This window comes from Rhinopithecus roxellana, chromosome 12 (assembly GCF_007565055.1).
Source record: "Rhinopithecus roxellana isolate Shanxi Qingling chromosome 12, ASM756505v1, whole genome shotgun sequence".
Taxonomy (NCBI): Eukaryota; Metazoa; Chordata; class Mammalia; order Primates; family Cercopithecidae; genus Rhinopithecus; species Rhinopithecus roxellana.
The window spans coordinates 25,450,505-25,470,732 of NC_044560.1; the positions used below are offsets into that span (position 1 = coordinate 25,450,505).

The 20,228-nt window shown below is 46.3% G+C and overlaps 1 protein-coding gene and 1 long non-coding RNA gene across 5 annotated transcripts in view; one reads left to right on the forward strand and one right to left on the reverse strand.

Annotated features, from left to right (window-relative positions):
* Nucleotides 1–14,967, reverse strand: LOC115892404. 4 transcript variants are annotated; one of them, XR_004052297.1, is made up of 6 exons: nucleotides 12,665–12,998; nucleotides 12,281–12,521; nucleotides 8,891–10,489; nucleotides 1,510–1,618; nucleotides 1,260–1,386; nucleotides 1–130 (listed from the first exon to the last, which is right to left on the reverse strand). It is a non-coding gene; the product is annotated as an uncharacterized LOC115892404 (long non-coding RNA). The 4 variants fall into 4 exon arrangements; XR_004052296.1 differs by lacking the exon at nucleotides 1–130 and adding an exon at nucleotides 14,829–14,967 and having other exon boundaries at nucleotides 12,665–12,753; XR_004052294.1 differs by lacking the exons at nucleotides 1–130; nucleotides 12,281–12,521 and having other exon boundaries at nucleotides 8,891–10,586.
* Nucleotides 1,243–20,228, forward strand: part of LOC115892402 (neuroblastoma breakpoint family member 3-like) — a 27,693-nt gene continuing 8,707 nt past the window's right edge. The window contains 16 exon segments of the mRNA XM_030913818.1: nucleotides 1,243–1,510; nucleotides 2,462–2,564; nucleotides 3,395–3,609; nucleotides 4,672–4,744; nucleotides 5,205–5,416; nucleotides 6,469–6,678; nucleotides 8,462–8,564; nucleotides 9,387–9,601; nucleotides 10,638–10,683; nucleotides 11,172–11,383; nucleotides 12,436–12,645; nucleotides 14,400–14,502; nucleotides 15,325–15,539; nucleotides 16,599–16,671; nucleotides 17,136–17,341; nucleotides 18,816–18,867. Of these exon segments, the coding sequence (XP_030769678.1) occupies nucleotides 1,276–1,510; nucleotides 2,462–2,564; nucleotides 3,395–3,609; nucleotides 4,672–4,744; nucleotides 5,205–5,416; nucleotides 6,469–6,678; nucleotides 8,462–8,564; nucleotides 9,387–9,601; nucleotides 10,638–10,683; nucleotides 11,172–11,383; nucleotides 12,436–12,645; nucleotides 14,400–14,502; nucleotides 15,325–15,539; nucleotides 16,599–16,671; nucleotides 17,136–17,341; nucleotides 18,816–18,867 (2,483 nt within the window). The 5' untranslated portion in view covers nucleotides 1,243–1,275.

Here is a 20,228-nt window from a genome sequence, read left to right on the forward strand (position 1 = left end):
GCTGAGAAAGTGAGGAGGTGGCTCAGGGGATTGCTCTTTCCTACTCATTCCTCTCATGTCAAACTCACCTTCTGCTGCACCACTGAGGATCACCAACCAACCCTGACCATAACCTTGATCTTGCCATGTTCTGTTAGTGAAATGAAACCAAAAATGAATGATGTGAGTCCAACTCAACAAAATATATATCAAAACATATTCCATAAGAACGGCTCATGGCCCTGTTCTTTCCTGTATACGGGAAAACAGAAGGGAAACAACCAAATAGCATCAGGTTTAGGAAACTTCCTAAGATAGATGGTCACACATGCTTTCAGCAGGTCTCTATATACACGAGTTTGATCACTTCATCCCTTGAAAAGAGCCCTTGAGGCACTCGAATGACATCCACAATTGACAAGTATGAAATGTGGTTCTCAGTGCCATTAAAATACAAATCAACCCACATAGAGGAAGAGCTTTGGACATAGGGATGTCAAACTGGTCTAGAGTGTAGTGAAAAGCCAAGATGGTGCCCCAGTAAGAAAAAAGAAATCAACGTAACAATGAGATGCAGCAAGAAGAATACTGAGACAGGAAAGAAAACATTTTTTAAAAATGAATTATTCATTCGCTTTCTAGTGGATACAGAAAAAACTGCAGAAGACGCAGAGGAAGGATATCAGTGCAGGCTAAAAGTTTCATATCTTACAGTTGTAGAAAAGGCTTAAGATCTGTTTTAACTTAGAGCAGGTGGGGTGACTTCATGACTGTCATTAAGAAAATATAACCTGTTGGGAAACTGTTTCTGCCTTGATGATGTTGTACAGACAAGAGATAAACAGTGAGGAATGTGCTTAGATGTATTGGGAAAGAGATGGGTCTGTGGCATTGTCACAAAGGTACGTGAATATTGAGAGTGAATGCTGAAGGAATGAGCCCACTGGTGGTGACCCTCAGGTGAGACCAGGGTGCCTGTGTTTCAGTCAAGCCGGGGCAATTGGAATGCAGGCTCCTAAGATTCCATGACACCCCCACCTTCTAATTCTGTTATTGCAACTGCAGACCGTTACCTGGCACCCTGGCCACAATCTTCCTCACTCTTGTGAGACTCTGAGCGACTGGCAGTGCCTTAGCTCTGAACTCAGACACCTCGAATCTTGTTTTTGTGGTTAAGGATACTAAAGTGCTGTGGGGACTGATCTCGTTTTTCTGAACAGTAAGTTAAGAATTTCAGTTACTGACATCCGTCAGTCCTGATTCAACCTATTTGATTTTACCAGTTTTTAACGCATCATGTGTTTCGGTTTCTTCTCCCCAGTCCCTGACTCCACGTCTTCTGCCACAAACGTCAGCATGGTGGTATCTGCGGGCCCTTGGTCCAATAAGAAGGCGGAGATGAACACTCTAGAAATCAACGAGAAATTGCGCCCCCAGCGGACGGAGAACAAACATCAGTTCATAAACACCAAAGAGAAATTTCTTGTAACTCAATTGGCCTACTTTCTGGCCAAGGGGCAGAACACTTACAGTAAGTTCCGTAGGCTCACCATCACGAAAGTGATGAATGATGTCCTGTCTTCTCTCTGAGAAACTGAATTCTCTCTCCATCAGAAGTAATGTAATCCTTTCCGTACTTCTACGAAATTAGAAATGGGTATTTTCACATTTTGTTAAAATTGGAAGACAGAGGTACCAAAGTATTTTGAAACTTTCCATGTTTGCAGTCAGGTGGGGATGGGCCTAGAGTTAAAATCTCAGTTATGGTTTCAGACACCATCACCGACAGCATCAAGAGCAGGGAGTAGGGGCTGTGGAAGGTGGCTCAGTCTTGTTATCCCAGCACTTTGGGAGGCTGAGGCAGCTGGATCACAAGGTCAGGAGATTGAGACCAGCCTGGGCAACATGGAGAAACCCCATCTCTACGAAAATTACAAAAATTAGCTGAGCGTGGTTGTAATCCCAGCTACTCAGGAGGCTGAGGCAGGAGAATCCTTTGAACCCAGGAGGCAGAGGTTGCAGTGAGCCAAGATCATGCCATTGCACTCCAGCCTGGGCGACAGGACCAGACTCCTCAAAAAATAAACAAACAAACAAAGGCAGAGAGTATCCTGGTGTGAGGGAAGTCCTACTTCCTGGGGAACAGACTTTTGTTCCTAAAGAGGAAGAAAGTTCGCACCCAAGGATATGTGGAAGTAGCAGTGCAGTGTGCAGAACAGGAACCCTCGGCCTGTCACCTGGGCTCCATCCAAGTAGCTTGTCCTGTCTGTCCCTCAGTTTCTCTTTCTTCGTCTCTAAATTGTGGAGGATGAGATGTCATAAAGTGGGGAGACTAAAGAGTAAAGAGGTGGAATTCCCTGCGTAGAGCCTGATGCTGGGGACAGTTATGTCCTTGGGATGGACCTGGCTCCTGCCCTGTAGGCGGTGACCACCGCTGTGTGTTCAGCTTTTCACTGAGGCCAATCTGTCTGTCTTTTCTCAGAGTATGAAGAGTGCAAAGACCTCCTAAAATCTATGCTGCGGGATGAGCTTCAGTTCAAGGAGGAGAAGCTTGCAGAGCAGCTCGGGCAAGCTGAGGAGCTCAGGTGAGGGGGCCCTATGCAGGCAGGTGGGCAGGTGTGTAAATCTCTGAAGCAGAGCAGCTCGGCGGGTTGAAGTAAGAGCTAAGCTGGGTCTGGGGAAGGGTAGGAATTGCCATGGCAGGCTCACAACACACAAAGATTTATGAAACAGAGAACAAGGATAATAATAAGTTATGGGTTGCAGTTGTTTCTCAGAGCCTTGATTTCTCTTTTTGAAAGAAGTAATTGTTGAGGTGAAATTTGCATAACACAAAATTAACTAAGGGAGTGGGAACCACCCAGCACAGCATTGAGTGTAATCAAAATGGTACGCCATCACCACCCCACTTACCCTTAGTCAGAATCACCTCCTGACTGACTGCGGCTTCTTATCCTTTCACTCGATCAATGTTGCCTTCTCGAACCTGTCATTGTTTTCTTCTTTTCAATTGGCCCCATCTGCACCTGGCCTCATTTCTGTCCATGGCTTTTTATCTAGTGACTGTGAGACGCACTATGTATATTTTCACATGGAAATGTCCATGGCCAGAGTGAGGAACTGAAAGGATGGATGTCTTTTTGAAAGCGAATAAGGAAGACACCTACTTTTGTTTACAGAAGGGAAAGATGAATGGAACATCGTGGAGGATCTTACAGGAGTCCTCTCTGATATAGAGGAAGCCTGTAAACTATATTTTCTTCTTTCTCTTGACCTCAGACATTTCTTTAAACATGTGCTGACCTTCTCCTTGGAGGTCTCCTTGAGGACATTGTCTCAGAAATCTCTGTAGCAATATTCGAACTGATCACTCACCCTTTTCCACTGTTAAATTTTCTCTACTATCTCACCTTAGGCGATATAAAGTCCTGGTTCACTCTCAGGAACGAGAGCTGAGCCTGTTAAGGGAGAAGTTGCGGGAAGGGAGAGGTGCCTCCCGCGCATTGAATCAGCATCTGCAGGCCCTCCTCACTCCGGATGAGCCGCTCAACTCTCAGGGGTGGGACCTCCGAGGACAGCTGGCCGAGGGCTGTAGGCTGGCACAGCACCTCGTCCAAAAGCTCACCGCAGGTAAAGTCTCCATAGGACCTGATGACCCAAAACCCCCGACTTAATGAGAGATTCCAGACCTCCGTACTTTCACAATGACAGTTGTATCGGTGGTGGTTTTTTCCACTAAATATATGTGGCCATGACATGACCAGGACTTCCTGGGTGAGTTCAGAGATGGGAAACCCTGCAACCCATGGGGTTGGAGGTCACAGTATTGCGAATGTCCCTCTTTCCTTGATGGAAGATGGTATTTGGAGCCAGAGGCAACATCTCTATAGTTGTAAAGGAGAGGAAGGAGGCTGTGACAGGAGGGTGCCTGTTAGAGTGAAAAGAGTTCTGGACTAAGAATGAAGGTTCCCAGGCTGTGTCTTTGACAATGTTCTTAGTAACTGTCGGTGATTGAGTGATTTTTCCCTCGTGAGATTCTCTCTCTCCATCTGCAGAGGCAGGCACATTGTCTCTTGCAAGGTTCTGAAGCATCCAAATGTGGGAACACTTACGACTGCTTTTGAAAATGAGATAAAGCCCCTCGGCATGTGTTGTTGGAGAAGGCACTTGATGTGGGGGCATTTGGTGGTAGGAAGTGCTTCAGACTGGAGCACTCCCCATGGAAAGCATGTCCCTGAATAACACAGGAGAGGCCACACAGAGGGCCTGTGAAGTCTCCTGATGCATAGACGACTGTGGGGCAAGTTTGACCTATCCTAAGAGAAAGAATTAGGTTCGAAATGCGAACTGTGACAGGACACCAAGCCTGTGCCTGGGAATCAGATTTGTGATGGGATGATGGAGACAGCTGCCAAAGTCCAGAGAGAGGCTGGGCAAGTCCCCCAGTGATATGGGGAGCAAAGTGTCTTTTCAATGTTTGGCCACATCTTGATGGTGGCCCTCCAGATCAGAAATGCATTGCCTGATGGATCAGGAAACCATGGCAGGGCATTTTGTTAAAGATAAAACATGAGAGCTTTCAGTTGAATGGTGACCCATGCCTCGATGTCCATCTCTCTGTGCACATTGGGCTGACTATGCTTGCAGAGTGTGAAGTGGGAAATATCTGAATGAACACTTCTGCATTTACAGAAAATGATGAAGATGAGGATGAAGATGTTAACGTTGAGGAGGCTGAGAAAGTACGGGAATCATGTGCCCCCAGGTAACCCTGAATAATCAGGAGCAAGTAATGGGTTTTGACATATGAAAAAGGTCTAGGAGGCACACCCTCTCTGGCATCTCTGATGGGCCACAAGCCTGCATTCCCTTGGCCACAGTATGTGAAATTCAACCCAGCTTAGACTCAGGATGCGGCAGCTGTTGTGTTTCTCTGTGTGTGGCGAGTGTCATGTCTGTACTGTACAGGGATAGCTGAGTCTTCTTCTTTCTCAGATCCTATCTGTCCAGTGCAATGAATACCAGTTGCTCTGTTCCTCTCTGTCTCCCATGGCAGCCATGCTCTGTTGCAGAGAGAAGACGATTGCCTGTTCCCTCTTAAAGGGAGCCTCCTGTTTGCTTTCTGTGACCACTCTCCTAATGCCTCCTGTCAGAACTGGCTAGGACTCCCTGGGGTCCAATCCCTGTGTGTTTAATCTTCTGGCATCTCTATCTCACCTCATCAGGGAGGTGCGGAAGGCAGAAGAAAAGGAAGTCCCTGAGGACTCAGTGGAGGACTGTGCCGGCACTTCTTCAAATAGCTGTGGCCCTTCTGAGTCCAACCAGCCTCACAAGAACTGCAGAGTCACATTTGAGGAAGACCAAGTGGACTCGACTCTGCTTGTAGACCGTGAATCGTCTCCCGATGGACGGCAGGATGCTCTAAACCCTGTCCCAGGTAGCCTCTGTTTTCCTTGTGTGTCATACCTTGTCTAGGCTACGGAAGATCCATTCTGAGTACAGGCTGTATAGGTACATATTGGTTTACTCAGAAACTTGGATGGAGCTAGGTGCAGTGACTGACACATATATTCGCAGCACTTTGGGAGGCCCAAGTGGGAGGATCATTTGAGTTCATGAGTTCAAGACCAGGCTGGAGAATATGGTGAAACCCATCTTTACAAGGAATACAAAACATGAGCCAGGCATGTTCCTTTGCCCCTATAGTCCCAACTTCTCAGGAGGCTTAGGTGCGAGGATTGGCTCAGATGATCCTCCCACTCTCATTCACTTTTCGCAGGCTAGACTCTCTCTCGTTTTCATTGGCTTGTCTTAGCTGTTAATAAGAAGTCTCTGGCCAGGGTCGCTGGCTCACATCTGTAATCCCAGTACTTTGGGAAGGCAAGGTGGGTGGATCACCTGAGGTCAGGAGTTTGAAAGCAGCCTGGCCAACATGGCGAAATTGTATCTCTACTAAAAATTCAAAAAAATAGCTGGCAGGGTGGTTGACGCCTGTAATCCCAGGTACTTGGGAGGCTGACACACGAGAATCACTTGAACCCAGGAGGCAGAGGTTGTAGGGAGCTGAGATGATGCCACTGCACTCCAGCCTGGGCAACACAGTGAGACTCCCTCTCAAACAAAACATAAGAAACCAAACCAAACCAAACAACCAATCAAACAAAAATTTAATGAAACAAAAAACAATCTCTTGAGCTACACAGAAACATTGGCCCCTCATGAGGTAAAAAGGTGAGAGCCCATCCTTGCTTTATAGAAACTTGTAAGCAAGAAAAGGGTGGAAGTGTTTGTGTTCTGGTTTCAAGGTGACTGCGTAGCTCAGACAAGTTGACTTAAAGGAGATCAAGAGTGGAGATGAGAAGAGTGAAACCAGGGAAACAGCATCTTCAAATCAGTGGACAAGGCTGTCTGACATCCCTCAGTCCTGATTCAACCTATTTGATTTCACCAGTTATTAACCCATCATGTGTTTGGGTTTTTTCTCCGCAGTCCCTGGCTCCAGCTCTTCTGCCACAAACGTCAGCATGGTGGTATCTGCGGGCCCTTGGCCCAGTGAGAAGTCAGAGATGAACACTCTAGAAATCAACGAAAAATTGCACCCCCAGCGGGCAGAGAACAAACATCAGTTCATAAACACCAAGGAGAAATTTCTTGTAACTCAATTGGCCTACTTTCTGGCCAAGGGGCAGAACAGTTACAGTAAGTTCCATAGGCTCACCATCACAAAAGTGATGAATGATGTCCTGTCTTCTCTCTGAGAAACTGAATTCTCTCTCCATCAGAAGCAATTTAATCCTTCCTGTACTTCTAGGAAAATAGAAATGGGTATTTTCACATTTTGTTAAAGTTGGAAGAAAGAGGTACCAAAGTATTTCGAAACATCCATGTTTGCACCAAAGTATTTCAAAACATCCATGTTTGCAGTCAATTGGGAATGGGCCTAGAGTTAAAATCTCAGTTACGGTTTCAGACACAGGCACAGAATGACCTGTTTTCTCCAAGAGGCTAAATCATGTTTTCAAGAATCCTCTCTGTACCATATAAGATCCGGCAGACAAATAACATCTAGTCTGTTGTTCTAAATGTCTCAGGCTAGTGAACTTTTATTCAGTTCAAGCTTCTGTTGAGGTCCAATAGGCAAAGCTCTGTTCTAGGGACCCTGAGGGAAATTTGGTGATAGTACACAGCACCCGCTGTGAGGGGCATCAAGAGGAGTCTGCTCCTAATAGAACTTGTGGTATCTATAACCGACAGCATCAAGAGCAGGGAGTAGGGGCCGAGCAAGGTGGCTCAGTCCGGTAATCCCAGCACTTTGGGAGGCTGAGGCGGGTGGATCACGAAGTCAGGAGTTTGATTCCATCCTGGGTAACGTGGAGAGACCCCGTATCTACTAAATTTTCAAAAATTAGCTGGGCGTGGTGGCGGAGGCCTGTAATCCCAGCTACTCGAGAGGCTGAGTCTGGAGAATCCTTTGAACCCAGGAGGCAGAGGTTGCAGTGAGCCAAGATCATGCCATTGCACTTCAGCCTGGGCGACAGGGCAAGACTCATCAGAAAAGAAACAAACAAAAAAGGCAGAGAGTAGCCTGGTGGGAGGGAAGTCCTGTTTCTTGGGGCACAGGCTTTTGTTCCTAAAGAGGAAGAAAGATGCACCCAAGAATGTGTGGAAGTAGCAGTGCAGTGTGCAGAGCAGGAACACTGGGCCTGTCTCCTGGGCTCCATCCAAGTTGCTTGTCCTGTGTGTCCCTCAGTTTCCTCATCTGTTCATACGGTACTACAGTAATACCTACCTCTGTAAATTGCTGCAATGGATTACATGAGCTGTTTCTTGTCATTCTCTTAGAACATTTATTGGCACAGAGTAAACACTATTTATTAGTTCTTCATTTTACTGTTTCTAAATTAACACAAACTTTGTTAGTATTGGGCATATTTCCTTCATAGTCTTGCGGTCTTATGTCTCATACTTTATGTTTCTATTATGATTGTTAAAATCATATCTGCAGATATGATTTAAAAATGAAAGATTTTTAAGATCTTTGACATATTTATCCTTGAAATTCCGAGTCAAAGGGAAACCATCAGGCCCATAGTCCTAGGGGCCTTCCCGACTGTCCAAGAAATCTCTACTTCATGCCCCAGTGCAGTGTTTTGGAGGAGAGGCTGCAAGGCTTGGGAAAGTGGCCCCGCATTCAGAGTCAGACCTCAGGGGCTGTGAATTCTGACTCCACTGAATTGTGGTTGATCATCTTGTCAACTTCCTTGATGTGCCCTTGAGTTTCTCTTTCTTTGTCTGTAAATTTTGAAGGATTAGATGCCAGAAAGTTGGGAGAGTGAGGAGTAAAGAGGTGGAAATCCCTGCCTAGAGCCTGGTACTGGGGACAGTTATGTCCTTGGGATGGCCCTGGCTCCTGCCCTGTAGGCAGTGGCCACCGCTGTGTGTCCAGCTTTTCACTGAGGCCGGTGTGTCTGTCTTTTCTCAGACTATGAAGAGTGCAAAGACCTCCTAAAATCTCTGCTGCGGGATGAGCTTCAGTTCAAGGAGGAGAAGCTTGCAGAGCAGCTCGGGCAAGCTGAGGAGCTCAGGTGAGGGGGCCCTATGCAGACAGGTGGGCAGGTGTGTAAATCTCTGAACTACAGCCACTCGGCAGGGCGAAGTAAGGGCTAAGCTGGGTCTGGGGAAGGGTAGGAATTGCCATGGCAGGCTCACGACACACAAAGATTTATGAAACAGAGAACAAGGATAATAATAAGTTATGGGTTGCAGTTGTTTCTGAGAGTCTTGGTTTCTCTTTTTCTAAGAAGTAATTGTTGAGGTGAAATATGCACAACACAAAAATAACTAAAGGAGTGGGAACCACCCAGCAGCATTCAGTGTACTGAAAATGGTGCGCCATCACCACCCCACTTACCCTTAGTCAGAATCACCTCCTGACTGACTGCAGCTTCTCATCCTTTCACTCAATCAATGTTGCCTGTCATTCTTTTCTTCTTTCGTCTTTTCAGTTGGCCCCGTCTGCACCTGGCCTCATTTCTGTCCATGGCTTTGCATCTAGTGACTGCAAGATGCACTATGTGTATTTTCACGTAGAAATATTCATGGCCAGAGTGAGGAACTGAAAGGATGAATGTCTTTTTGAAATTGAATAAGGAAGACACCTACTTTTGTTTATAGAAGGGAAAGATGAATGGAACATCGTGGAGGATCTTACAGGAGCCCTCTCTGATATAGAGGAAGCCTGTAAACCATTTTTTGTTCTTTCTCTTGGCCACAGACATTTCTTTAAACATGTGCTGACCTTCTTGGAGGTCTCCTTGAGGACATTGTCTCAGAAATCTCTGTCACAATATTCGATCTTATCACTCACCCCTTTCCACTGTTAAATTTTCTCTACTACCTCACCGTAGGCAATATAAAGTCCTGGTTCACTCTAAGGAACGAGAGCTGAGCCAGTTAAGGGAGAAGTTGCAGGAAGGGAGAGATGCCTCTCGCGCATTGAATCAGCATCTCCAGGCCCTCCTCACTCCGGATGAGCCAGCCAACTCCCACGGGCGGGACCTCCGAGAACAGCTGGCCGAGGGCTGTAGGCGGGCACGGCACCTCGTCCAAAAGCTCACCCCAGGTAAAGTCTTCATAGGACCTGATGATCCATAACCCCAGGCTTATGAGAGACTCCAGACCTCCGTACTTTCACAATAATCGTTGTATCGGTGGTGTTTTTTTCCACTAAACATATGTGGCCCTTCCAGGACTTCCTGCATGATATCAGAGATGGGAAACCCATGGGTTTGGAGGTCACAGTATTGCAAATGTCCCTCCTTCCTTGGTGGAGATGGTCTTTGGAGTAAGAGGCAGCATCTCTCTAGTTGTAAAGGAGAGGAAGGGGGCTGTGACAGGAGGGTGCTTGTTAGAGTGAAAAGAGCTGTAGACTTAGAGTGAAGGTTCCCAGGCTGTCTTCTTGGCAATGTTCTTAGTAACTGTCAGTGAGTAATTTATCCTTTTGAGTATCTCTGTGTCCATCGGAGAAGGCAGGCAAATTGTCTCTTGCAAGGGTCTGAAGCATCTAAACGTGGGAACACATGAGTGCTTTTGAAAATGAGATAAAGCCCCTCGCCGTGTGGTGTTGAAGAAGGCACTTGACATGGGGGCATTTGGTGGTAGGAAGTGCTTCAGACTGGAGCACTCCCCATGGAGAGCATGTCCCTGAATAACACAGCAGAAGCCACATGGAGGGCCTGTGAAGTCTCCTGAGGCATAGAGGACTGTGGGGCAAGTTTGTCCTCTCCTAAGGGAAAGAATTAGGTTTGAAATGCGAACTGTGACACAACACTAAGTCTGTGCCTGGGAATCAGATCCGTGGTGGGATGCGGGAGAGAGCTTCCAAAGTCCAGAGAGGCTGCGCAAGTCCCCAGTGATATGGGGAGCAAAGGGACTTTTCAGTATTTGGTGACATCTTGATGGTGGCCCTCCAGATCAGAAATGCATTGCCTGATGGATCAGGAAACCATGCCTGGGCATTTTGTTAAAGATAAAACATGAGAGCTTTCAGTTGAATGGTGACCCATGCCTAGATGTCCATGTCTCTGTGCACATTGGAGTGACTGTGCCTGCAGAGTGTGAAATGCGAAATATCTGAACGAACACTTCTATATTTACAGAAAATGATGAAGATGAGGATGAAGATGTTAACGTTGAGGACACTGAGTAAGTACAGGAATAATGTGCCCCAGGTAACACTGAATAATCAGGAGCAAGTAATGGGTTTTAACATATGAAAAAGGTCTAGGAGGCACACCCTGTCTCTGGCATCTACAATGGGCCACAAGCCTGCATTTCCTTGGCCACAGTATGTGAAATTCAACCCAGCTTAGACTCAGGGTGTGGCAGCTGTTGTGTTTCTCTGTGTGTGGTGAGTGTCGTGTCTGTACCGTACAGGGATAGCTGAGTCTTCATCTTTCTCAGCTCCTATCTATCCAGTGAGAAGAACACCGGTTGCTCTCTTCCTCTCTGTCTCCCATGGCAGCCATGCTCTGTTGCAGAGAGAAGAGGATTGCCTGTTCCCTCTTAAAGGGAACCTCCTGTTTGCTTTCTGTGACCACTGTCTTAATGCCTCCTGTCAAAACCTGCTAGGTCTCCCTGGGGTCCAATCCCTCTGTATTTAATCTTCTGACATCTCTATCTCACCTCATCAGGGAGGTGCGGAAGGCAGAAGAAAAGGAAGTCCCTGAGGACTCAGTGGAGGAATGTACCATCACTTGTTCAAATACCTACGGCCCTTCTGAGTCCAACCAGCCTCATCAGAACTCCAAAGTCACATTTAAGGAAGACCAAATGGACTTGACTCTGCTTATAGACCGTGAATCGTGTCCTGATGGACGGCAGGATGCTCTAAACCTTCTCCCAGGTAGCCTCTGTTTTCCTTGTGTCTCATACCTTGTCTAGGCTACGGAAGATCCATTCATTGTGAGGACAGGCTATATACGTACATATTGGTTTACTCAGAAACTAAGATGGAGCTAGGGGCAGTGACTCACACATATTCGCAGCACTTTGGGAGGCCCAAGTGAGAGGATCATTTGAGTTCAGGAGCTGGAGAGCAGGCTGGAGAATATGGTGAAACCCATCTTTACAAAGAATACAAAACATTAGCCAGGCATGTTCCTTTGCCCTTATACTCCCAACTGCTCAGGAGGCTTAGGTGTGAGGATTGGCTCAGATGATCCTCCCACCCTCATTCACTTTTCTCAGGCTAGACTCTGTCTCCTTTTCATTGGCTTGTCTTAGCTGTTAATAAGAAGTCTCTGGCCAGGGTCGCTGGGCTCACATCTGTAATCCCAGCACTTTGGGAGGGCGAGGTGGGCGGATCACCTGAGGTCAGGAGTTCGAAAGCAACCTGGCCAACATGGCGAAATTGTATCTCTACTAAAAATTCAAAAAAATAGCTGGCAGGGTGGTTGGTGCCTCTAATCCCAGCTATTTGGGAGGCTGATGCAGGAGAATCACTTGAACCCAGGAGGCAGAGGTTGCAGTGAGCTGAGATCCTGCCACTGAACTCCAGCCTGGGCAACACAGTGAGACTCCTTCTCAAACAAAATATAAAAAACCAAAACCAACCAACCAATCAAACAAAAAAATTAACGAAACAAAAAACAGTCTCGAGCTACACAGAAACATTGGCCACTCATGGGGTAAAAAGTTCAGAGCCCAGCCTTGCTTTATAGAAACTTGTAAGCAAGAAAAGGGTGGAAGTGTTTGTGTTCTGGTTTCAAGGTGACTGCATAGCTCAGACAAGTTGACTTACAGGAGATCAAGAGTGGAGATGAGAAGAGTGAAACCAGGGAAACAGCATCTTCAAATCAGTGGACAAGGCTGTCAGTGACATCCCTCAGTCCTGATTCAACCTATTTGATTTCACCAGTTATTAACCCATCATGTGTTTGGGTTTTTTCTCCCCAGTCCATGGCTCCAGCTCTTCTGCCACAAACGTCAGCATGGTGGTATCTGCGGGCCCTTGGCCCAGTGAGAAGTCAGAGATGAACACTCTAGAAATCAACGAGAAATTGCGCCCCCAGCGGGCAGAGAACAAACGTCAGTTCATAAACACCAAGGAGAAATATCTTGTAACTCAACTGGCCTACTTTCTGGCCAAGGGGCAGAACAGTTACAGTAAGTTCCATAGGCTCACCATCACAAAAGTGATGAATGATGTCCTGTCTTCTCTCTGAGAAACTGAATTCTCTCTCCATCAGAAGTAATTTAATCCTTCCTGTACTTCTAGGAAAATAGAAATGGGTATTTTCACATTTTGTTAAAGTTGGAAGAGAGAGGTACCAAAGTATTTCGAAACATCCATGTTTGCAGTCCATTGGGGATGGGTCTAGAGTTAAAATCTCAGTTACGGTTTCAGACACAGGCACAGAATGACCTGTTTTCTCCAAGAGGCTAAATCATGTTTTCAAGAATCCTCTCTGTACCATATAAGATCCGGCAGACAAATAACATCTAGTCTGTTGTTCTAAATGTCTTGGGCTAGTGAACTTTTATTCAGTTCAAGCTTCTGTTGAGGTCCAATAGGCAAAGCTCTGTTCTAGGGACCCTGAGGGAAATTTGGTGATAGTACACAGTACCTGCTGTGAGGGGCGTCAGTAGGAGTCTGCTCCTAATAGAACCTGTGGTATCTATAACCGACAGCATCAAGAGCAGGGAGTAGGGGCCGTGCAAGGTGGCTCAGTCCGGTAATCCCAGCACATTGGGAGGCTGAGGTGGGTGGATCACGAGGTCAGGAGTTTGATTCCATCCTGGGTAACGTGGAGAGACCCCGTATCTACTAAGATTTCAAAAATTAGCTGGGCGTGGTGGTGGGCACGTGTAATCCCAGCTACTCGGGAAGCTGAGGCTGGAGAATCCTTTGAACCCAAGAGGCAGAGGTTGCAGTGAGCCAAGATCATGCCATTGCACTTCAGCCTGGGCGACAGGGCACGACTCATCATAAAAGAAACAAACAAAAAAGGCAGAGAGTAGCCTGGTGGGAGGGAAGTCCTGTTTCTTGGGGTACAGGCTTTTGTTCCTAAAGAGGAAGAAAGATGCACCCAAGAATGTGTGGAAGTAGCAGTGCAGTGTGCAGAGCAGGAACACTGGGCCTGTCTCCTGGGCTCCATCCAAGTTGCTTGTCCTGTGTGTCCCTCCGTTTCCTCATCTGTTCATAGGGTACTACAGTAATACCTACCTCTGTAAATTGCTGCAATGGATTACATTAGCTATTTCTTGTCAATCTCCTAGAACATTTATGGGCACAGTGTAAACACTACCTATTAGTTCTTCATTCTAGTGTTTCTAAATTAACACAAACTTTGTGAGTATTTGGGCGTATTTCCTTCATAGTCTTGTGGGCTTATGTCTCATGCTTTATGTTTCTGTTATGATTGTTAAAATCATATCTGCAGATATGATTTAAAAATGAAAGATTTTTAAGATCTTTGACATATTTGTCCTTGAAATTCCCAGTCAAAGGGAAACCATCAGGCCCATAGTCCTAGGGCCCTTCCCGACTGTCCAAGAAATCTCTACTTCATGCCCCAGTGCAGTGTTTGGAGGAGAGGCTGCAAGGCTTGGGAAAGTGGCCCCACATTCAGAATCAGACCTCAGGGGCTGTGAATTCTGACTCCACTTCATTGTGGTTCAATCATCTTGTCAACTTGCTTGATATGCCTTTGAGTTTCTCTTTCTTTGTCTGTAAATTTTGAAGGATTAGATGCCAGAAAGTTGTGAGACTGAGGAGTAAAGAGGTGGAAATCCCTGCCTAGAGCCTGGTACTGGGGACAGTTATGTCCTTGGGATGGCCCTGGCTCCTGCCCTGTAGGCAGTGGCCACCGCTGTGTGTCCAGCTTTTCACTGAGGCCGGTGTGTCTGTCTTTTCTCAGACTATGAAGAGTGCAAAGACCTCCTAAAATCTATGCTGCGGGATGAGGTTCAGTTCAAGGAGGAGAAGCTTGCAGAGCAGCTCGGGCAAGCTGAGGAGCTCAGGTGAGGGGGCCCTATGCAGGCAGGTGGGCAGGTGTGTAAATCTCTGAACTACAGCCACTCGGCGGGGCAAAATAAGGGCTAAGCTGGGTCTGGGGAAGGGTAGGAATTGCCATGGCAGGCTCACAACACACAAAGATTTATGAAACAGAGAACAAGGATAATAATAAGTTATGGGTTGCAGTTGTTTCTGAGAGTCTTGGTTTCTCTTTTTCCAAGAAGTAATTGTTGAGGTGAAATATGCATAACACAAAAATAACTAAGGGAGTGGGAACCACCCAGCAGCATTCAGTGTACTGAAAATGGTGCGCCATCACCACCCCACTTACCCTTAGTCAGAATCACCTCCTGACTGACTGCAGCTTCTCATCCTTTCACTCAATCAATGTTGCCTGTCATTCTTTTCTTCTTTCATCTTTTCAGTTGGCCCCGTCTGCACCTGGCCTCATTTCTGTCCATGGCTTTGCTTCTAGTGACTGCAAGATGCACTATGTGTATTTTCACATGAAAATGTCTATGGCCAGAGTGAGGAACTGAAAGGATGAATGTCTTTTTGAAATTGAATAAGGAAGACACCTACTTTTGTTTATAGAAGGGAAAGATGAATGGAACATCGTGGAGGATCTTACAGGAGCCCTCTCTGATATAGAGGAAGCCTGTAAACCATTTTTTGTTCTTTCTCTTGGCCACAGACATTTCTTTAAACATGTGCTGACCTTCTTGGAGGTCTCCTTGAGGACATTGTCTCAGAAATCTCTGTCACAATATTCGATCTTATCACTCACCCCTTTCCACTGTTAAATTTTCTCTACTATCTCACTGTAGGCAATATAAAGTCCTGGTTCACTCTAAGGAACGAGAGCTGAGCCAGTTAAGGGAGAAGTTGCGGGAAGGGAGAGATGCCTCTCGTGCATTGAATCAGCATCTCCAGGCCCTCCTCACTCCGGATGAGCCGGCCAACTCCCAGCGGCGGGACCTCCGAGAACAGCTGGCCGAGGGCTGTAGGCGGGCACAGCACCTCGTCCGAAAGCTCACCCTAGGTAAGGTTTCCATAGGACGTGATGACCCAAAACCCCAGGCTTATGCGAGACTCCAGACCTCTGTACTTTTACACTGACAGTTGTATCGGTGGTGTTTTTTTCCACTAAACATACATGGCCATGACATGACCAGGACTTCTTGAGTGAGAACAGAGATGGGAAACCCTGCAACCCATGGGTTTGGAGGTCACAGTATTGTGAATGTCTCTCCTTCCTTGATGGAAGATGGTGTTTGGAGCCAGAGGCAACATCTCTCTAGTTGTAAAGGAGAGGAAGGAGGCTGTGACAGGAGGGTGCTTGTTAGAGTGAGAAGAGCTCTGGACTAAGAATGAAGGTTCCCCGGCTGTCTGTTTGGCAGTGTTCTTAGTAACTGTCGTAGAGTGAGTGATTTTTCCCTCGTGAGATTCTCTCTCTCCATCTGCAAAAGCAGGCAAATGGTCTCTTGCAAGGTTCTGAAGCATCCAAATGTGGGATCACTTATGACTGCTTTTGAAAATGAGATAAAGTCCCTCGCCATGTGGTGTTGGAGAAGGCACTTGATGTGGGGGCATTTGGTGGTAGGAAGTGCTTCAGACTGGAGCACTCCCCATAGAGAGAATGTCCCTGAATAGCACAGCAGAAGGCACATGGAGGGCCTGTGAAGTCTCCTGATACTTAGAGGACTGTGGGGCAAGTTTGTCCTCTCCTAAGAGAAAGAATTAGGTTCAAAATGCGAACTGTGACAGGACACCAAGCCTGTACCGGGGAATCAGATCTGTGTTGGGTTGATGGAGACAGCTGCCAAAGTCCAGAGAGAGGCTGCACAAGTCTCCAGTGATATGGGGAGCAAAGGTCTTTTCAATATTTGGCCACATCTTGATGGTGGCCCTCCAGATCAGAAATGCATTGCCTGATGGAACAGGAAACCATGCCAGGGCATTTTCTTAAAGATAAACCATGAGAGCTTTCAGTTGAATGGTGTCCCATGCCTCGATGTCCATCTCTCTGTGCCCATTGGGCTGACTGTGCTTGCAGAGTGTGAAGTGGGAAATACCTGAACAAACACTTCTGTATTTACAGAAAATGATGAAGCTGAGGATGAAGATGTTAACGTTGAGGAGACTGAGAAAGTACAGGAATCATGTGCCCCCAGGTAACCCTGAATAATCAGGAGCAAGTAATGGGTGGTAACATATGAAAAACGTCTAGGAGGCACACCCTCTCTGGCACGTAGGATGGACAAAACGCCTGCATTCCCTTGGCCACAGTATGTGAAATTCAACCCAACTTAGACACAGGATGTGGCAGCTGTTGTGTTTCTCTGTGTGTGGTGAGTGTCGTGTCTGTACCGTACAGGGATAGCTGAGTCTTCTTCTTTCTCAGCTCCTATCTGTCCAGTGCAATGAACACCAGTTGCTCTCTTCCTCTCTGTCTCCCATGGCAGCCATGCTCTGTTGCAGAGAGAAGAGGATTGCCTGTTCCCTCTTAAAGGGAACCTCCTGTTTGCTTTCTGTGACCACTGTCTTAATGCCTCCTGTGAAAACTGGCTAGGACTCCCTGGGGTCCAATCCCTCTGTGTTTAATCTTCTGACATCTCTATCCCACCTGGCTCATCAGGGAGGTGCAGAAGGCTGAAGAGAAGGAAGAATCTGAGGACTCACTGGACGAATATGCCATCGCTTGTTCAAATAGCCACGGTCCTTGTGAGTCCAACCAGCCTCACAGCAACACCAAAATCACATTTGAGGAAGACCAAGTCAACTCATGTCTCATTGACTCATCCTCTCATGATGAATGGGAGGATGCTGTATTCATTATCCCAGGTAGCCTCTATTTTCCTTGTGTCTCACACCTCTTTCTGTGCTGAGGAAGTATAACCCCGAAGACAGACTCTATATACACAAGTTGGTTTAAATAAAAATCTACGATGGGATTCTAAACACAGATATCAGGGAGGTTTTCTGTCCTTCTCAGCTCATGTCATGCCTTTGTCTCCCGGTCCCCAGTGTGAAGTTACTGGACCCCAGGCAAGTGTGACAACCTCATAGTCACCTGAATGCAGGAGGTGCATGGGAGGTAACTGTGAGGCTTCCTAGCTTCGATTCAGTATCTCTTGTCACCTGTGATTAAGTCATGTGTCCCCAAACAATGTCCATGGAGTTTCTATGCCTTTTGAAGAAGACTGGCAGCCTTGCCTTTGTATTTGGATATATTGTTCCCCAGGCTTCACGACTCTCAGCTTTAATCTTGATCTCTTTTAAGTCAGCTTGGTTAGCTGCACAGTCACATTGAAATGTGGACGGAAACTTTTCTTGTTTGGTTTGCTGATACAGTTCCATAAAGCAAGGCTGGACCCTGGTTCTCCACCCCATCAATGCAATAGCTGATCCACTGTTTCTTTGTAGCATCATAGATTGTTGTTGTTGGTGCTGGTGGTGGGTTTTTTTTGGCGATGGAGTCTTTCTCTGTCACCCAGGCTGGAGTGCAGTGTCACCATCTTGGCTTGCTGCAACCTTCGCCTCCCAGATTCCAGTGATTCTCCTGCCTCAGCATCTTGAGTAGCTGGTACCACAGGTGCACACAACCACATCTGACTAATTTTTGTCTTTTTAGTAGAGATGGGGTTTCCCCATATTGGCCAGGTTCATCTTGAACTCATGACCTGAAATGATTCACCTGCCTTGGCCTCCCGAATCACAGATTCTTTTTTTTTTTTTTTTTTTTTTTTGGGGGGACGGAGTTTCGCTCTGTCGCCCAGGCTGGAGTGCAGTGGCCAGATCTCAGCTCACTGCAAGCTCCGCCCCCCGGGTTGACGCCATTCTCTGGCCTCAGCCTCCGGAGTAGCTGGGACTACAGGCGCCCGCCACCTCGCCCTGCTCGTTTTTTTGTATTTTTTAGTAGAGACGGGTCAGTTGAGTTTCATGTACAGATGCCTCTGAACATTTAATGTCCATGGTACCTGGTGATATAAGTCAGTATTGCAGCAACACTTCTAGAAAATTGTTTGACTAATTTTTGGAGATTTTGAGGGAAAATTTCATTTTCTTTGCATAGACTCAGGCAGGGACTATGGCATTATGGTCTACTCACAGAGGGAAGTTTTGGCCTGTGGGTCTGGAAAGCAGGGTCATCGACTTCTCACCAGACTTAATCTAGACCACCCTAGAATATTCATGTCAGAATCCATGTTCTTGCCCTGAGAATAGTTAGGTCCTTGTTCTATGACTGGGCAGTGATTTGGTCATATGTGAAGTGTGAATTGCTTAATGTGACCTGCTTCTCTGAATTTATTTACAGAAAATGAAAGTGATCATGAAGAAGAGGAAGAAAAAGGGCCAGTGTCTCCCAGGTAATGCTGTGGAATTGTGAGCTGTTAATTCAGTAGTGACACCTGGAGATTGTAGATTTAGGGAAAACGAGGAAGCGATGAATAGAACGATTTCTTTCATTCACTCAGCTACAAATTGTCCTTGTTAACAATGTAGTGCATTATTTGTGGCACTTGTATTGGTTTTAATTTCATAGTCCTCTCAAGATAGGTACTTGCAATCAGTTGAGCCAGGTGAACTAGCCAAAGAGGGATATCTTGTTCATCTTTTCAAAAAACCAGCTCCTGGATTCATTTATTTATTTATTTATTTATTTATTTTTTGAGATAGAGTCTCGCTCTGTCACCCAGGCTGGAGTGCAGCGGCCTGATCTCAGCTCCCTGCAAGCTCCACCTCCCGGGTTTACACCATTCTCCTGCCTCAGCCTCCCGAGTATCTGGGACTACAGGCGCCCACCACCTCTCTCAGCTAGTTTTTTGTGCTTTTTAATAGAGACCAGGTTTCATGTGTCAGCCAGGATGGTCTCGATCTCCTAACCTCGTGATTCGCCCGTCTCGGCCTCCCAAAGTGCTGGGATTACAGGCTTGAGCCACCGCGCCTGGCCCATTGATTTTTTTGAAGGTTTTTTTGTGTCTCTGTCTCCTTCAGTTCTGCTCTGATCTTAGTTATTTCTTGCCTTCTGCTAGCTTTTGAATTTGTTTGCTCTTGCTTCTCTAGTTGTTTTAATTGTGACTTTTAGGGTGTTGATTTTAGATCTTTCCTTTCTCTTGTGGGCATTTAGTGCTAGAAATTTCCCTCTCCATACTGCTTTCAATGTGTCCCAGAGATTCTGGTATGTTGTGTCGTTGTTCTCAATGGTTTCAAAGAACATCTTTATTTCTGCCTTCATTTCATTATTTACCCGGTAGTCATTCAGGAGCAGGTTGTTCAGTTTCCATGCAGTTGTTCAGTTTTGAGTGGGTTTCTTAATCCTGAGCTCTAATTGGATTGCACTGTGTTCTGAGAGACAGTTTGTTGTGATTTCTGTTCTTTTACATTTGCTGAGGAGTGCTTGACTTCCAACTATGTGGTCAATTTTGGAATAAGTGTGATGCGATGCTGAGAAGAATGTATATTCTGTTGATTGGGATGGAGAGTTCTGTAGATGTCTATTAGGTCTGCTTGGTGCAGAGCTGAGTCTGAGTTCTGGATATCCTTGTTAACGTTCTGTCTCATTGATCTGTGTAATATGGACAGTGGGGTGTTAAAGTCTCCCATTATTGTTGTCTGGGAGTCTAAGTGTCTTTTTAGGTCTCTAAGGACTTGCTCTATGAATCTAGGTGCTCCTGTATTGGGTGCATGTATCTTTAGGATAGTTAGCTCTTCTTGTGGAATCGATCCC